Here is a 16,554-nt window from a genome sequence, read left to right as displayed (position 1 = left end):
GGCTAGAATGAATGTCGTTCATATTTAACAACTAAAGCTATGTTCAACAAACGTTTTTTTCACATTTAAGCATGTATTTTACATGATAGCTGAACATAATTGTATATAAATGCACGGACATACACAAACAACAATCTCAATTAAACTCAGGCATGAATTCTCTTAAGTATAGACCAAATGTATACATAGGTATTGAATGCTTAGTGCATACGTTGAAAGTTTATTGTGACAGAATGACTTGATCGTACTTGAACGCAGCTTAATGCCAGCCAGTTGCCATGTAACAGTGTGTAAACAAAAGACACTGTTGTCAAGGTGCTAAAACTTATATCGTGTGATTTTTAGAGAGTAGAGTACTGTACTTTGGAGAAACAACAGCTGGGTTTTTGCGGTTGTCGTTGGTAGGTAGTAACTTTAGAAGCTATTTATCGTTGACGAATAATGTTTGTTTGGCAAGCTCATTTATCCATTCTTTTTAGCAAGCTAATTATAGCGTTAGCTTCCTAATATTATCCTAGCTACACCATTAATTGTTATTTTGTCTTACTTTATTGTTCGTTAAAATTGTGCATAAACCAAACTCCCAATTAACAAAATATGGTCTACTTTTCTTTTTTGAACAGAGGGTTAAGTTTAGTTAAGCGTGCTTCCAACTCAACAGTAGAATGAAGAAATTGAATTATGAATCTAAGCAAACTTTGATGGATGAAGAGGTTCTGCAAAAGGCAGTTGCAGAGCAAACTTCAAAGGCTGGGAAAACTGCCACGGCGGTGCGAATAGACTTTGATGCAGTCCCTCATATACGTCTGGAATACAAAAGTGAGAAAAATCATAAAATTACCAGTCAGTGTCTGAATGTGTATTGGGTTTGTATTGGTTAGTATGTGAGAGGTTATTTGTTCACAGACATCCAGTGGATTGACCACTTATGGGACTTCACATCCTTGGCCAGGCTTGATTTGAACAACAACCTCATAGAGAAGATTGAGGGCCTGGACCGTCTTATTAGTCTGACGTGGCTTGGTAAAATGAAGCTTTGCATTTACATTCTTGTCATAATGGTACTGACAAACATGTACAAAACATCTTGAAATATAAGCCCAGTAACTCCTAGTATTAATTACAGTCATTCTGAATGTGTTTTTTAGATCTGTCATTCAACAAAATAGAGAAAATTGAGGGTCTGGAGTCTCTCCAGAAGCTTGAATTGCTGAATTTGTCCAACAACAGAATCTCTGTCATTGAAAACATGGATAAACTTGAGACACTCAGTCATTTCCTCATTGCAAACAACCTCCTCGGACAGCTGGACAACGTAAAATAAATTTCTCTCATAAAATCTGTCACATATTAAATATATATATATATATATGCATTTGTATTGCAAGTACTATATATGCGAGTATAGCATTATAGAATGTTTGTGTAACCAATGCAAATCTAATGCATTTCAAAGGTACTCTATCTCAGGAAATTTAAGAACCTGTTCACCCTCAACCTATCTGGAAATCCTGTCTCTAAGGAGGATGATTACAAATTTTTTATTGCTGCCTACTTTCCAAACTTGATGTACCTAGACTACAGACTACTTAGTGATGAGACGGTAAGTATAAACAGTGATGTGTTTTCACACAAATCCAAGTTATAATCTGCTGTAATCATATATCTTTTGTTGTTTTCTTCCTTTTGACAACAGACATTTTATAGATAATTTTCTTAAAACCATGACTATGCCCAAGGCTGTTTGGAAATTGTCCTAATGGGCATTTATAACTTGCCATGTTGATATTGTATAACAAAATCACATGTGTCCATGTGCAGAAAAAAGAAGCATCTAGCAAATACCACTATGTCCTTGTGAAAATGAGACATGAGGAGCTGCAGAGACAACAAGCACATGCTGCTGAGCAAAGCCAGAAAGCTGAACTTCAGTTACACAAAGTAATATAAAGTTCTCATTTGGTGATGAAATATGAAATATTGAAATACACATACAGTGTGTCAATTCAGTTCGTCTTTCCTACAGGATGCCTTTGTGGAGTCCCTCAATGGGTCTTATCTGTTTGAGAGCATGTTCAAAGATGATCCAGAGGCAGAGGCACTACACTGCATAAGAGAAGTGGTTTGTTTGCTTCAAACATATCCTTTGTTTCTTGGTTTTCTCATCCATGCAGCTTTATTAATGAAATATAATTTGGGAAATCAGTCCTTGTATTCCTTGACCCTACGCTTACATTTGAGCACCAGATGGTGGATCTGTGTATGCAGTTGTTTGAAATAGGCTTGGCTGATCATAAACGAAGAGAGACAGAGGTGAACTACTTCTTCAGAGGTCAGACTAGGGCTTTGACAGACTACCAGCAGAAAGTATCACAGACATTGGCAGATTTTGAGCAGCAACACAAAGAGGTGAGCTGGGAAGAACATAATGATATGCTTAACAAACTTTAACAGTTAATACATCAAATTTTCTGAGATCAGTAAAGGAAAATCTCTTGTGTTCACACCTTTCCAGAGGATAGTGGAGTTGCAGCAGTTATCAGACCCAGACATAGTGAAAGTCAAGATTAGCCACTACAATGATGAAATCAGCAAGCTCAGTAACAGCCTCATGTCACTGGAGTTTCAGATGGTCAGCCAGTTGGAGGTAGGTGTGTGTGTATAAACGTTCTGTACCTTGTAGACTGATCTAAGATAAAAGTATACACATTATTATGGTTTTATAATTATACTTAAGTTATAGATTCAATAGTTTACTGTCAAAAACTGTTCATTTCAGGACATCATAAAAAAGTTGGACATCAACATCTCAGAAATGGTTGCCAACTTCAGTGAAACTATTCAAGGGATATATCCTTTTCACTGCTTTTTACACTGTTCTAAATTAATATATATATTATATAATAATATGTTTTTGAGAAAAAAATACATCTTAATGCAGTGTCACATTAACCCAGCAAAGAGTGATTGCAACAGCTACCTCTATTATATGTTTACCCTGACTTTTGAACAATTTGAACTGGATTGAATTTTTAGTGTCCCTATGTCAATAATGTAGTCTTGTCAAAATGACTTCTTTGACACAATCATACGTTTGCCCAGTGTCGAGATCTGGAGGATAATTATAATCAGAATGTGCGAAAGATTGCTGTTGCAACTCTGGAGAAAGTGGCCAAGGATGACCTGGATGACGACATACCGGATGATGTTAGAAGTGTATGTGTTATCTCTTTTTTTTACCAAAGTTATTATCTAAAAGATAGGATTACATTATGGTTACTGTAGACTATTATAGCCTTATATTAAAAAAACTTCTGCTCTGCTCCATCTCAGAGAAAACCAATGACTATGTAGACTGTAGATAGCATTACAGGGCAGATCAGGTTAGGTGAAGTGAGGGTATGGTTCATTACCAGTGTCGATGCCCTCAGCCTTTCACACCTGTGTTCTCTCTATGTAGCTGTTTACAGACAAAGACAGTGTGATGGATGCACTGTCCACCGGCCATGATAACCACCTGCTGAAGATCAATAACCGAGAGACTGAGCTAGTTACAGGTGTCAATGCCTGGAAAGTAGCCCTCATTAAAGGGGTAGGTTGCTGGAATTACCTCATAGCAAGTACCCCAATTTATATTTTTATATGGATGACAAACCTCTCCTCCGTATCTGTCAGTATTGTTATTGTTTGCTTTTTGTCTTTTTTTTACAGATTCAAGACAAAGAACTTAAGCGAAACCGCATGCACCTCTCGGATGTCCACAGATATGTGGACCATTTGAGGGAGCAGCTGGAGGAGTGTCTGTAGCATGATCTTTGAGACAACTGAGTCCACTAACATGAATTTTATTCAAGTAATTGGTAAAGAAAAAAAGGAACATGATATTTTCACAACCTTCTTGGACAACTGTAACAAATTTCACTGTCCACTGTTCACTGTTATTTTCTGTTTTAGTATTATAGTAAAGAAATATTGTACTAAAGAAATATGTTCACTCTTTCATACAATTTCTTGCTGTCTGTTTTGAGGTAATAAAAATAATTTTGATAATCATCAGGTTTGATTGTCACATGCACAAAGAATACATATTTGAATATTATGTCCAGTGCTCCTAAGACTGTGAAGAACTAGTGTGAAGATTTAGAAGAAGAAAAATAATTACCCCCAGATCCAGAATCTGAGGTTCTTCCTACCTAAGTTTCCCTCATTTCTCTTATGGTTGTAGTCTTGTAGTGTGTTGAATACATATCCCAGAATGCGTTTTGGTAACTTATCCAATGAGATTCTTGCTCAAGCCGAGCACCAGTTTCCAGCCAATGAGATTCAGGGAATCTGGATTCTCAAATGAGACGTTGTAGTCCGCCTCCTAAGGAATCAGTTCTTGGACAGCTCACAAACTGAGTAAAGTTTTGGACCTTGATAATTTGTGTGCATCTGGCAGACCCTCCTCTGTCAGTACCCCTTCTCTCTGTAGCTGTTGTGTGCTCAGCCACAAAGTTCATGACGGTTGCTGACGGTGACACTTTAGCGCTCATCATGCCTGTCCGAGCAGAGTGCTGCAGTGCTATCGGCTCGGCCTGCTCATCCTCGGCCTCTCTTGTTCCCCCTGCCCCGATCAACACCTACCAGCCGGGTGTAGCTACCTCACTGCTGTACAGCGGCGCACAGTTTCGGGGTTACCAGAAGAGCAAAGGCAACGCTTACGACGTTGAGGTTGTTTTGCAGGTAATTTTTTCAATGACGTTCACTAATTCTCTTTGGCTTTAACATGAGTTTGTTTATTGTTATAACAGTAAAGTCAGCATATTTATAGCTCTAGTTGCTAGCTTAGCAGACGGTAGCTCCTTAGCTTTTTCGCTGTCAAACAACTAACACGCTGACCCAGTTTTGAGCCAGCCCAGGTGACTGTGTTGCTACTCTTGCATTTCATTTTGGATTTGGACCAAGTTTCAGAAACGTTTTCGTCACCTATCTTGCAGTACATATACTATCCAAACATGTTAGCATCTTGTGCAACTAGCTACCTAAATGAATGAAATTAATCTATGTCAACAGACCTAATAAGAGAAGATATAATGCCTACTTGCCTGCCTACTTGCAGTGTTTGTCTCTGTTCACACCACTCCTACTGCCATGTTTTCATCACAAAGAAGAAGCAGAACCATTTTGCCCCTATGATTTCAGGCCAGTATAGTGTTCCTTAAATCTGTTTGTCTTGGGCAGCATGTGACTGTGGAGGACTCTTACTTGTGTGGATACCTGAAGATCAAAGGCCTGACTGAGGTAAGCTTTGAAACTAGGTCAGATGTAGTAAGACTGACCTTTATTCTGTCAAAGACTAAGTACAAACTGGTTTAAGCATTTAGCCCTGTTTAATCAAGTAGAAACTGGTTTCCTCTTGCTTGATGCAGGCTGAATTGTGACAAAGATTAAATGTAGGCAAATGAGGGGGCATTAGGTTTAACCCTCCTCTTTAAGGTGTAGACTCTAGTCCTTGGCTTAAGCGTGTCAACTGTATACCCATTACATTATGCAACATATGCAAGGGAAAAGGTCAGCAGGATCCTGGAGTAGATTTTGGCTGTGGCACAGTGGAGTGAAAGATGAGGAGTAGCCAGGTTGTGTGTGTCGCTATAGAAGAAGTAAATTATATTTGAACTGAGAGGGTGTTTATGAGAAAATTAAACTAAGACAACAGATTGTAAACATGCATCTGAATGCATCTACTTATCGCAGTAGGCCTATACAGGGCGGTTATTCAACATGCATGGCTATACACAGCTACACCCTAATATCAACAGATATTAAGGACATGGGAAAACAGGATACTAAATCATTGCATCACGATTACTGTAATCTTTTTTGCTGATGCTCAGGCCATGCCCTGCTGCACAACAAACAAGTCACTGAAAGTCTGGAATTTTGAATTATCCTCACCTTGCACAGTGATGGACTGACAGAGCCTTTTAAACCTTTTATGCAGTTTTAAAACGAATATAATCTGCACTCATGAAGTTAGGAAAAGGTTTCACCGACAGCTTTGGTTCAACTTTTTCTTACTTTTCACTTTTGTTTCTGTGTGTGACAGGAGTATCCCACTCTCACAACGTTCTTTGCTGGTGAAATTATCAGTCGAAAGAGGCCTTTCTTAACCAGGAAGTGGGATGCAGATGAAGATGTTGACAGAAAACACTGGGTATGTTCTCTTGATTTTTATTCTGTTATTTTGGTTCGTTGAAAGTATGTCTGTAAATGATTAATGGATGACCAGTGAATTAAGAATTTGATATTAGCAGACTGGGCTGGGCTTGCATCAAATACAGCACATACAGTTTGGAAAACTGAAGGATATTTACCATGAGCAACCATGATGTCAATAACATTCTGCATGGTGGGAAAGGCATCCAAGACATGTTGGAGGTTCAACTTCATCCAAACTGTAGCCTGCAGCTCTTCATATAACCAGTTCACTATCATTTTGTAAACTTTGCAAAATTAAGTTTAGTCTTTTTAATTTTGTTTAACAATAGAAGGAGCAGCACTTATCACTGTGGTGTGAGAAAAGCCCATGGGAACTGTGAAAATCAAATGACAGGCATCTCTTTATTTTCTAAGCATGTAATGATTAATAAAGATTTAATTAATTATTTATATGCCAGACTTTCAGTTAAACTTTGCACCTTTTGTTATAGTTGCTGACTTGTTGTCATCTCCTTAGTTTCTGTTCTCTTCCCTGTTTTTAATGTTCACTCAACTAGGGTAAGTTTCAGCCTTTTTACAAATATGCCAAAAGCTTCAATTCGGACGACTTTGACTATGACGCACTGGACAACAGTGATTACGTCTTCATGAGGTGGAAGGTTAGTGCGTGATCTCACTGTCACATCTCTCTCTCTCTCTCTCTCTCTTGTGTTAGCTTCAAACTCTAACCTCCACTGTTTCCTGCACTCTCAGGAGCAGTTTCTGGTTCCAGACCACACTATCAAAGACATCAGCGGTGCCTCCTTTGCAGGCTTCTATTACATCTGCTTCCAGAAGTCCACAGCCACTATTGAGGGGTATTATTACCATAGGAGTTCTGAATGGTAACTACCGCTCCTGTTTGTAGCTCAGCAGCATTACAAGCCAAATTCAATGACTAAAAGAGCACTTTTAATGTCTCTCTTTTTTTCTTTTCTTTTTTTTTTTTACTTACATCTGCAGGTACCAGTCGCTAAACCTAAACCATGTTCAGGTGCACAGTGTGCCCATTTATGAATTTCGGTGACACAAACACACAGGAATATTGAGTGAAGTAAGGGACAGTTCATGCTGCGCTGTGCTTAAATGGGATGGCAACGACGGAGGAGCCCTTTTAATGCCAAGAATGGCGGTGACCGGTTTTCCTCGCTGTGGGGAAATAAACATGTGGTCAGACACTCCTCTGGTCTGGACTGAAGGAAATGAGGCACAGTGAGACAGAAGACCTGAAAGGAAGACAAATGGACAGTTGTCACTGTTGCTGTGGAGCTGATGTTTGCCTCGGATTTCATTTTTAATTTGTCCTTTTTTTTTTTTCTTTTTTTTCTTTTTTTTTTTTGCCTGTTTTTATTTCAATTTTGTGCAACTGGTTGCTTTGTGCTCTCACAGTATGTGTCTCCCAGGAGTTGGACATCAAAACAGGTTCCAGGTTTCCTTCAGTGGAGACACTGTTAACATAATTGCCTTTCAGTTAAGAGTTGCAAAAGAAAGAGTATAAAGTTGTAAGAGGAGTTTTGTTCAGCAAAGCTTTATTTAATTCTCTTTTGTTGATTATAGAGCATCTCTGAAATATCGCTTTGATGCACCTTAGTGATTAATGCAGAGCGTGATGTAGAGGTTTTGCCAGGAGGTTTCAACAGAAGCAATGGTGAGAAGTGATCCACTTTTTCTGCAAGGTCTGTGAGACTAAGTTGTCGTCTGTTGATCAGGGATGGTGTGAACTAGAAATGGTCATTAATAACCAATCATTTCCAAGCTGCTGCGTTTTTCAAAAATCCACTAAACATCTCAACAAAAAGTCTGTAAATGGCTTCACTTTGAATTTTCTCTATGCAAGCCAAAGCTCACTAATAGGAAGGGTTTCTTACACCACCTAACTTATTATTTTATTTTCAGATGGTTTCTCTGCAAGAGTGATTTATTTATTTGTTTTAATCAAGAGAAAGAATGCATAATAAAATTAAGAATGACGGAAAGGATAAGGAGGTTTATTTAATTGCAATGACCAGCATTTAAAGCTCAGATATGTGACAGCACCTTCCTACTCGTGATTATTCTGAAACGTTTTTCAGAATTTTGGTCATGTGGAAGTTGGACCAGAGTAGTGGAGATTTCATGGCATATGTGTATTTTTGAGTGACTGGAGACTGAGTCTGTGGATAAAGTTTAAGTTTCTGTCAGTTCCTGTCTCATGGTCACATTCATCTCTCTCACATTATTTCCACTTGTAGAAGCAGTGAAAATGTGTCTGCATTGGTTTATTTTAACACATTTTTTTACTTTTGAAATAAGTCACAGAAGTAGGATATAACATAGAGCTTCAAGTAAGACACTTAGCTACAGTGTGTGACTGTTCTGTCCAGTGGAGAGTATTATGTAAAGAAGCACCTTTGAGGCTCGAGGAGCGTTGAGTAGGAAAAGGTGATGAAGAATAAAACCTCCTTGATGCTTTAGGAAAAACCTGCTGCCTTACAATTTTAAATGCTTGTAAAGCTTTTTTTTTTTTCTTTTTTAAGAAATTAAGGTTAGTAATATTTTATTTAAAAGCAATCATGAAAGTATATTTCTGTGTTCGAGAGAAGTTGTGCAAAGGCGCTTTTCCACTTCTGAAGTTAAAGGTAAAGTTTTCTGCAAGCGGTTGATGTAAAAGTTCTCTGCTGGAGAGAGCATGTACTCCGCCTGCCTCTTTGTTGCTTTTAGACTTTCAGCTGGCCTGCAGCATGACACGTGGTCTTGATGGGTTGTTGTGGAAATACTGTCGGCACTGTCGTTTTTTAAAAAAAACCCAAGCAAGTGGATTGAGGGTGTTGCAATCTGAACAACTTCAAAATAATTCGCTTTTTTTATTCATCATAAAATAGAGAAATCAACAAAACGTGCAATGTAAGAAAGTGTTTGGGAGTGTGTCATTTAAAGTCAGTGACTGATTACATCTGATTTAAAGGGTTGGTTTAGAGAAGATGATGTATGATAAATCTGCTATGAATGTAATGTGTGAGGAGAAATAAAGAGAACTATTTGTATACTACTGCTGTTATTTTATCTTTTTCAATAAACCCAGCCGTGCTAAAGTTTAGTCAAACCTCCCATGGAGTTTTTCACAGCACAGGGATCCTAGCAGCCAGCACTAGATGTCAGTAGTGAGCCACGAAAAGTTTCAAGACCATAACTCTTTCAAACATGTCTGGGAGTCCTGACCAAGTTGAACATTTTTCAGCAGCACTGGTGTTGTTAAGTAAGTTGTTGCCAACTTTGTTTCGTCTCTGACATATTGTAGCTGCTGAGTGAGTGATAAAAGAATTGCTTCTACAAATACATATAGATACAGATACAGGTCAGTCCCCCTTACCCTACAACCCTTTTATAGACTCTCAAATGGAGAGAGGGATCCTACTGGCTGCAGTGTATTCCCATGCAGGTCAGCTCCGTCAAAGTCAAACAGAGCACCAGTTTATGTGCTGGGTTAAAAAATCATGAGGTTTTTTTTTTTATTCATGCGTTTGGTGTTCAATGATCACAGGACCCCAGCAGGCGGCATTATAATCAACCATTATAATGCAGCTTTACTGATGACGTAAAAACGAGTCAATGATAAATTAGTGTGGCTCATGTTCGCTGTACGTGCCACAGGTAACGACACTTGGCTGAAGACGATGAAACGTGTTCCAATGTGAACCACAAAAGGAAAAAACATGTTCAAAATAAAGTGGGCTAGAACTTCCTCATCTGGCTTTAACAATGCTAACGACTGTCTTAATGACTCAACACTCACTGCCTACAGGGCTGCATTTTCACTGTATCCTAGTAATCCATGCACTTTGGCTGGGATAACAGTGCTTATGTATTGGTTATATTTTTTTGTTTGTGTTGAAAAAATATATTTTAGTAGTTGATGCAGCTTCAATAGAAGACAACAGAGAATGACAGGTATGAATCCATAAAGGCAAATCTATAAAAATTTCAGGTCATCATGCTAATTCTGATTTCTTCCCTTTCTTTCATGGCAACGCGGACACACGTAAAATTACAATAATGCAGGTGTAAAAAGAAAATGAAAGTTAAATAGACATTAAATCAAGTTGGTAAAGGCCGGTTGTCAACATCTGCAGTCGAGCCCTTCCACTGTGAAACTGTCATCATAAACTCCATTCATACAGTGCAGAACATACAGAGCACATACAGGATGACACGTCAGAATATGAAGGACAACAAATAAAGATACAACACATACCAATATTGCAGATGATTTGCAGATAATTCATTAGTAATAGTGTGAAGTCCAGTATTTCCAAACTCTTGCATTTCACAACACAAACTGGTATTAATCTTTCTTGTGCGGAAGTTGAAGTTATCCAGATCCGTGTGTGTGTTGGTTTGGATGCACTTTAAGTGGCTGCTGAGAATGATGGGCATTAGAGCAGTTTAGTAGCTATGTGGATTAACCAGACAACACAAAGAGTTGGTTCTTCTTCCAGTCAAACCTGTGAAAAACCTGTTGAGAACTATACTGACCTTTGTAATCAGTGGTTCTATATTCAATGTGTTTTGCTTGGTATTCAAATATCCCTATCTAACATACTCATGGTGCTGACAAAGAATTTGGGAAACCATTTAGTCAGAGTTTGACTGGAGTGGAGAGAGGGAAAATGTTCAAACAAGCACCACAAACACACAGACACAGCCAGGCACGTAGATTTGGAGCTGCGCCATCACACCCCATTTCAGTTTCCTGTCATCAGCTACAATAGTATCTGCCTGCAAACAGTTCAACCTAAGCCTATCTTATCAACTGCAGGCTCAGACACAGCCACAACACTCTGCAGCATGTGTGTGTGTGTGAGAGAGAAAGAGAGAGAGAGAGATGTATTAATGTGACTAATTAGTGTTTGGTGTTCTTTCTTGTTTTTCTAGTTTAGTTAGTGTCGTTTCATCACTGTGTTGAAGTTTTAGTGGTAACCTGCCAGGACATTGCTGACTGCTAAAATTCAGACGTCTCTGGTACAGTGCATCAAATGTTAACATTTATGTTTAATTCTGTACATGATCCTTCACAATAAAATACAATAAATAATAAATTTAATAAAAAACTATTCTTATTTTATACTGTATGTACCTTGTGCTTGTTCAGGGTCTGCCAACTGCAATACTTACTTAATTTCAAAAAGGAAAAAAAAAAAGCCCTCATACATCAGTGTGGTGTGGCATAAAAATCTATTCCCAAGCACTCAGGTGAGTTTTTCTCCTCCAAGAAGACCACAACTCTTTCACCTGGTTTCACTCTTCTTTATTTTCTAGCATCTTATTATCTAATATATATATAGATTATAGAAATAAAATATTATATATATATATATATAATATTTTATATAAAGATTATAGATTTATAGATTTACATTACATTATATTACATATTGTGTAAAGCACAAAATTAACAGTAACGATTTTTTTCTAGACTGGTGAGAAATGCGCTCGACGCAGAATGAAGTAAACGAAGTAAAAAAAAGTATAACCTGTTTAATCTAATAACCTGCACAATCAATCTCAGCACTAAAATTCTTTGTGAATGGAAAATGCGAAGCAGCCACGGAAAATGTCCTTTGGCAAAGTACGCTATGTGAACATTAAAGCGGTTTCTGTGTTTTCTAATTTTAGAACAAAGACCTACGTGTGATTTGCCAATAGCATTAATAAGTTTTGGAGCAACGCTGGAGTTTCCTGAGATCGACGAGGAGATTCCTCCACCTCTGATTGCGCAGCTGAGCCACACCTGCGCCGCTGGAGGGAATAAAAACGCACCTGCAGAGCACCACCGCTCCAGTCTCACACCTGAGCGAGGCTGCGAGGCTCGTGTCGCCACTGGACTACTCAGAACACCCTGTCACGTCTCCGGGGTTTGGTCATGGAGGCCCAGCGGTATCCCCTCAGTGTCCGTTTAATCGGAGTGATGCACAAGGAGAAGAGCAAAGTAAGCGCAGGCGGAGTTATTTCTTTATGCAAAGACGAGTACACATCTGTGCTTTTCTGCAGTCTGATCAAATCTGCATCTTCCTTCTCCAGATGTACATGACCTCCGTGCTTTGGTCCGATCAGAGTGACGTCGTTGTTTACAGAACTTTTCAGGATTTCAAGAAATTGCACGTGAGTATAAAACACAAAAATAAAATAAATAAAATAAAATCAGGGGTTGCACACGAGAAGGTGGCTGCTTGTTTCTGTAACGTTTAACTTAAATTGGTCTTCATAGAAACAAATGAAGAAAGCGTTCCCGACAACAAGTAAACTGAGAAAATCAGAGAGAGTCATCCCCAGATTTAGAGGTAAGCGTGTGTGTGCGTGTGTGTGCGTGCGTGTGTGTGTGTGGGGATCACAATGTGCAACGACAGGCTTTGACTTTGTGTCGTGTTTCCTTTTAGAGAGGGGGATGAAGCGGGGCGGTCGAAGGAAGGGTCCCAATAAATCGCTCGTGCGCCTCAAGTTCTTGCAGAAATATTGCAACGAGCTCCTGAGCTGCGACCAGCGGGTCACTCAGTCTGCAGACCTCATCCAGTTCTTCCACCCCAAAGACCAGGACCTGCAGCCGGAGTTCAAGAAGAACAGGTAGTCTGAACATCTGTTTTAAACAGTTTTGTGTAGGGATGCCAGATGAGTTCTTGCTCTCCAGGCCCATGCACCCTCCACATCCTTATCCACCAATAGTCTGAGGTATTAAGCCGGAATAAGTAAAAAGTAATAGAGACTTTAATAAAAATTAACCTGACATTATTTATAGTTAACATTATATACTGTATATTTACAGTGTATTTGTTCTAAATCTAATTTAAGTATATAGTCAGATGAGCTGCTTTTAACTGCAGTGGCCTTTGAGAAGAAAGAAAGAAGGAAAGAAAGAAAAATAAATTATGACATGATAAAGAATTGTAGTGTTATACATAACAGTGAAAGTCTTAAATACATTATTAATATAGGTATCGGCAGATAAATGTGCAAGAATTGAAAAGTGCACAACAAACAATATGTGGACAAGAGGACTTGTAGATAAATACAAATACACTGAATACATGAAAATACATGTTCAGATCTGAAGTTATGGTAAAGTAGTCCTGCAGCCATGTGGACCTGGATGGCAGAACTAGTATCAATGCCAACAGCCTTTGAAATACAACAGAGTAGACCAGGAACCAGCGCTGATGGTATCCTGACACCACTAAATGTGCACCCTTGTGACTGCACAGCAGAAAAGGAAAAAAAAATTCATGCACAAAATCTGGTGTGTTTACCTCCAAACTAACCTGCAGCTCTCATCCTCAGCATCATGATCATGCCATCAGATGATGAAATCAGGGAGAACGCAGTACAAGGCGGCAACGTGACCCAGCCGTTTGTCACAGAGACGTACAGATGTGTGGCCCCGTACGAGACCAAAGACACCAAGAACAAAGCGTTCAAAGTGGCATTGGATGAAAAAGTGGACGTACTTATCAAGGACAAAGCAGGTGAGCAAACAACCTTCAATCCGGGTCGTGTAACAGGCCCCACAAATACACTCTGGGATGAGTTTAATGTGCGTTTGTGTTGGTTCAGGGTGGTGGCTTGTGGAGAACGAAGACAAAAAGATGGCCTGGTTCCCTGCCCCCTATTTGGAGAAGCTATATGAGGATGACAATGAGGATGAAGATGACATAGAAGGGACTACTGAAAGAGGTACATGCATACATGCAATTCCTGACCTAATCCAATCAACACCTCATTACCTTAGTAGGTTCATGTCAATCAGCTAAACATTATGTGTTAAAGTAATTTCCTTTCTCAGGAACACTGTGCACTGCGATCAAGAGCTACAAGGCCACCAAAGATGATGAGATAACCGTGAACATCGGTGCAGTGGTGGAGGTCCTGCAGAAGTCCGACAACGGCTGGTGGCTCATCAGGTATTTGTTTCATCCTCGACTTTGCCGAGAGAAAGGTGCCACAGAGACTTCCGTGACTGTCAAAAAGCTGAAGATGAATAGGACAGGGTGATGAATACGTGCTCATGAAACAAGACACTGACAGAAATGGCAGTATGTTAAACATCTTCAATGAGGTAAAGGGAAAAGGCATCTGTCAGACTCAGGATCCCTCAGACAGACAGTGTAAACAAGATCAATCATCAACAAAATACCAGTGTTTGTGCTCATGTTGGCCGTACATTCCTGAAGTTCATGAAGCACTGCAGCCTGTAATTAAGAGCCGGTATCTTGACGTAAATCCAAAAATCCAGATTTTCAACCCTGCATTTTTTTTTTTTTTTTTTTTTCTTCTCTCAACAGATATAATGGTAAAGCAGGTTACATCCCCACCATGTACCTGCAGCCCTACAACTACCCTCATATCCGCATGGCAGTCCACAATCAAGATCGTCGTACCTCCAACCAGCTCCCAGTCCCCTCCTCCACGCTGGATCAGTCCCACCAGCTCAGCCGCTCTCAAGGGAACCTGCTGCAACTTCCGCCTTTAAGGTCGTCCTCACCCCGCCCGCTCCAACCAGACAGCAAGCAGAGGGCGCACTCTCTTAACACCCTGTCTGAGCAACTTCCTGCTCAGCCTGCACCCAGCGCCCCTGCTACCAGCGTTGCCTCCACACCTGCCACTGCACAGCACAGTTCTCCACCCACCATCATGGTGGAGATGGAAGGAGAGGAGGAACATGGCAAGAGCCTGAGGTCAGACAGCATGGGAAGCTTTGTGAGCAGCAGCAGCAGCAACTTCAGCTTCAGCGATGACCTCATGTCCTCGGCGAGCTCATCCCTCAACCTGAGCCACAGCGCCAACGATGAACAGCTACGCCTCAGCCGTACGCCTCAGCCCGTGGCAAGCAACCGCCTCAGCCCAACAAGTGGCTTGGAGGGGAAAATGATCCCCAGCGTCTCTGATCCCAACCTCTACAAGGGGCCCACAACACCAAAGGTGCCGCCCAGGCCGCAAGCTCAGGAGATCCTCACCCGCTGCAGTACTGTCACCCGCAAGAACGCAGCCAGAGGCGGTGTGTCACCCACACCGACCGAGATACTGAGCCGATGAAGTTTCTGTTGACACCAACGTCGGTTTTATTTTTATAATTTAAACACCAGTGTGTAGGATTTAATGGTGTCTAGCTGTGAGGAGAACCTATGGTGGCCCCTTTGTCCATTCTGGGCTAGAAGATGGCAGAGGACCTGCTCCCTATGTAAATATGAATGGGTAAATCTAAGCTTAAACTATTCTTAGTTTCACTTGATTAAATCCTTAAGACTGATCAGAAAACTAAATGCATTATTTGCCTTGATAGCACTGTGGGAATATGCGATAGAAATTAAGTTGTCAATACCCCTTGAATAGAATATTTTCTGAATAGAAAAAATAACTTCTCAGTTTTGTTAATGTTGTCTGCTATGTATAATGTGCATGTTTACAACAAAATCAGCTACATTTAAATCAGCTTTAATGTATAAACATGATGATTAATCAAGATACACTAAACATGCATAACTCACCTCTTTACTATCTGTTTTGAATGATTTATTTTCCATACTGGAAACCTTATGTTGTGCCTTATATGCATTTTCACTGTGCCGAGTGCACAGAGTGATCGATTTGTTCCTGTAACTGCAGAAAAAGTAAATGTTTGTATGACAGATCAGTTCTGTTTTCCCGTTAAAGCATGTTTACAGAAATCTCCACTTGAAGAATGGAATGTGTGTGATTAACACTGAATACACACCCAATATTATATTAGATAAAAATTGTGGGCATATTCCTTTATTACTGAGAAGCTTTGTACAAATATAAGCATGGATTGATAAGATTAAGCTTCATGTGCCCCACCTTAACTTTGCAAAAATATGAAGAAATAAAAAAGGTCAAAAGCACTCAGCTTGAACATTTTCACAAATTCTTGTTTTGTTTTTTTAAGGCAGTCAATCAGCATGTGAATGACTGATGTATCAAACTTTATAGACTGCTGCTTGTGCAACTTAAAAACTCCATGTTGTAACACAAAATACAACTCATTTTAAATCACAAGGAACACATTTTTATTTTATAAACATTTGTAGTCGTGACATAAAAAAAAAGAAAATGCACGGTAATATAACCAGCCTTCTGTGTTTTGTTGAGCTGGTAGATCAGGACTATGCAACATTACATAAGCAGACAATGGGAGCTGGTATTTGCTGTGATGATAACCCTAGCTCAAACCTGCCTGGCTGTTTTTACCTCCTTCCTTCAATCTCTCCTTCCATATCTTTTTCTCCCTTCTGTCCGTTTTGTCTGAGGAACTCAGGAAAGAGAGGCCTG

General features: G+C 39.7%; 2 protein-coding genes across 2 annotated transcripts; both read left to right on the top strand.

Annotated features, from left to right (window-relative positions):
- The first annotated feature begins 296 nt into the window (after positions 1-296).
- drc3 (dynein regulatory complex subunit 3) lies at positions 297-4,053 on the top strand. The gene is made up of 13 exons (XM_056402102.1): positions 297-401; positions 624-819; positions 907-1,023; positions 1,149-1,315; positions 1,457-1,603; positions 1,822-1,941; positions 2,027-2,141; positions 2,237-2,409; positions 2,516-2,647; positions 2,780-2,850; positions 3,093-3,216; positions 3,461-3,592; positions 3,712-4,053. The coding sequence occupies exons 2-13, from the start codon at positions 666-668 to the stop codon at positions 3,805-3,807; spliced, it is 1,548 nt and encodes a 515-aa protein (XP_056258077.1). The 5' UTR covers positions 297-401; positions 624-665; the 3' UTR covers positions 3,808-4,053.
- A 286-nt stretch (positions 4,054-4,339) lies between these two features.
- LOC130184734 (uncharacterized) lies at positions 4,340-16,127 on the top strand. The gene is made up of 14 exons (XM_056400777.1): positions 4,340-4,725; positions 5,224-5,283; positions 6,089-6,196; positions 6,759-6,860; positions 6,955-7,085; positions 7,204-7,263; positions 12,070-12,205; positions 12,298-12,378; positions 12,485-12,557; positions 12,654-12,837; positions 13,549-13,733; positions 13,822-13,941; positions 14,051-14,168; positions 14,550-16,127. Exons 1-14 carry the CDS (start codon positions 4,501-4,503, stop codon positions 15,298-15,300), a joined length of 2,334 nt encoding a protein of 777 aa, XP_056256752.1. The 5' UTR covers positions 4,340-4,500; the 3' UTR covers positions 15,301-16,127.
- Positions 16,128-16,554: the final 427 nt, after the last annotated feature.

This window comes from Seriola aureovittata, chromosome 17, assembly GCF_021018895.1.
Source record: "Seriola aureovittata isolate HTS-2021-v1 ecotype China chromosome 17, ASM2101889v1, whole genome shotgun sequence".
In the NCBI taxonomy this organism is placed as follows: Eukaryota; Metazoa; Chordata; class Actinopteri; order Carangiformes; family Carangidae; genus Seriola; species Seriola aureovittata.
This window is presented reverse-complemented; position numbering and strand designations above follow the sequence as displayed.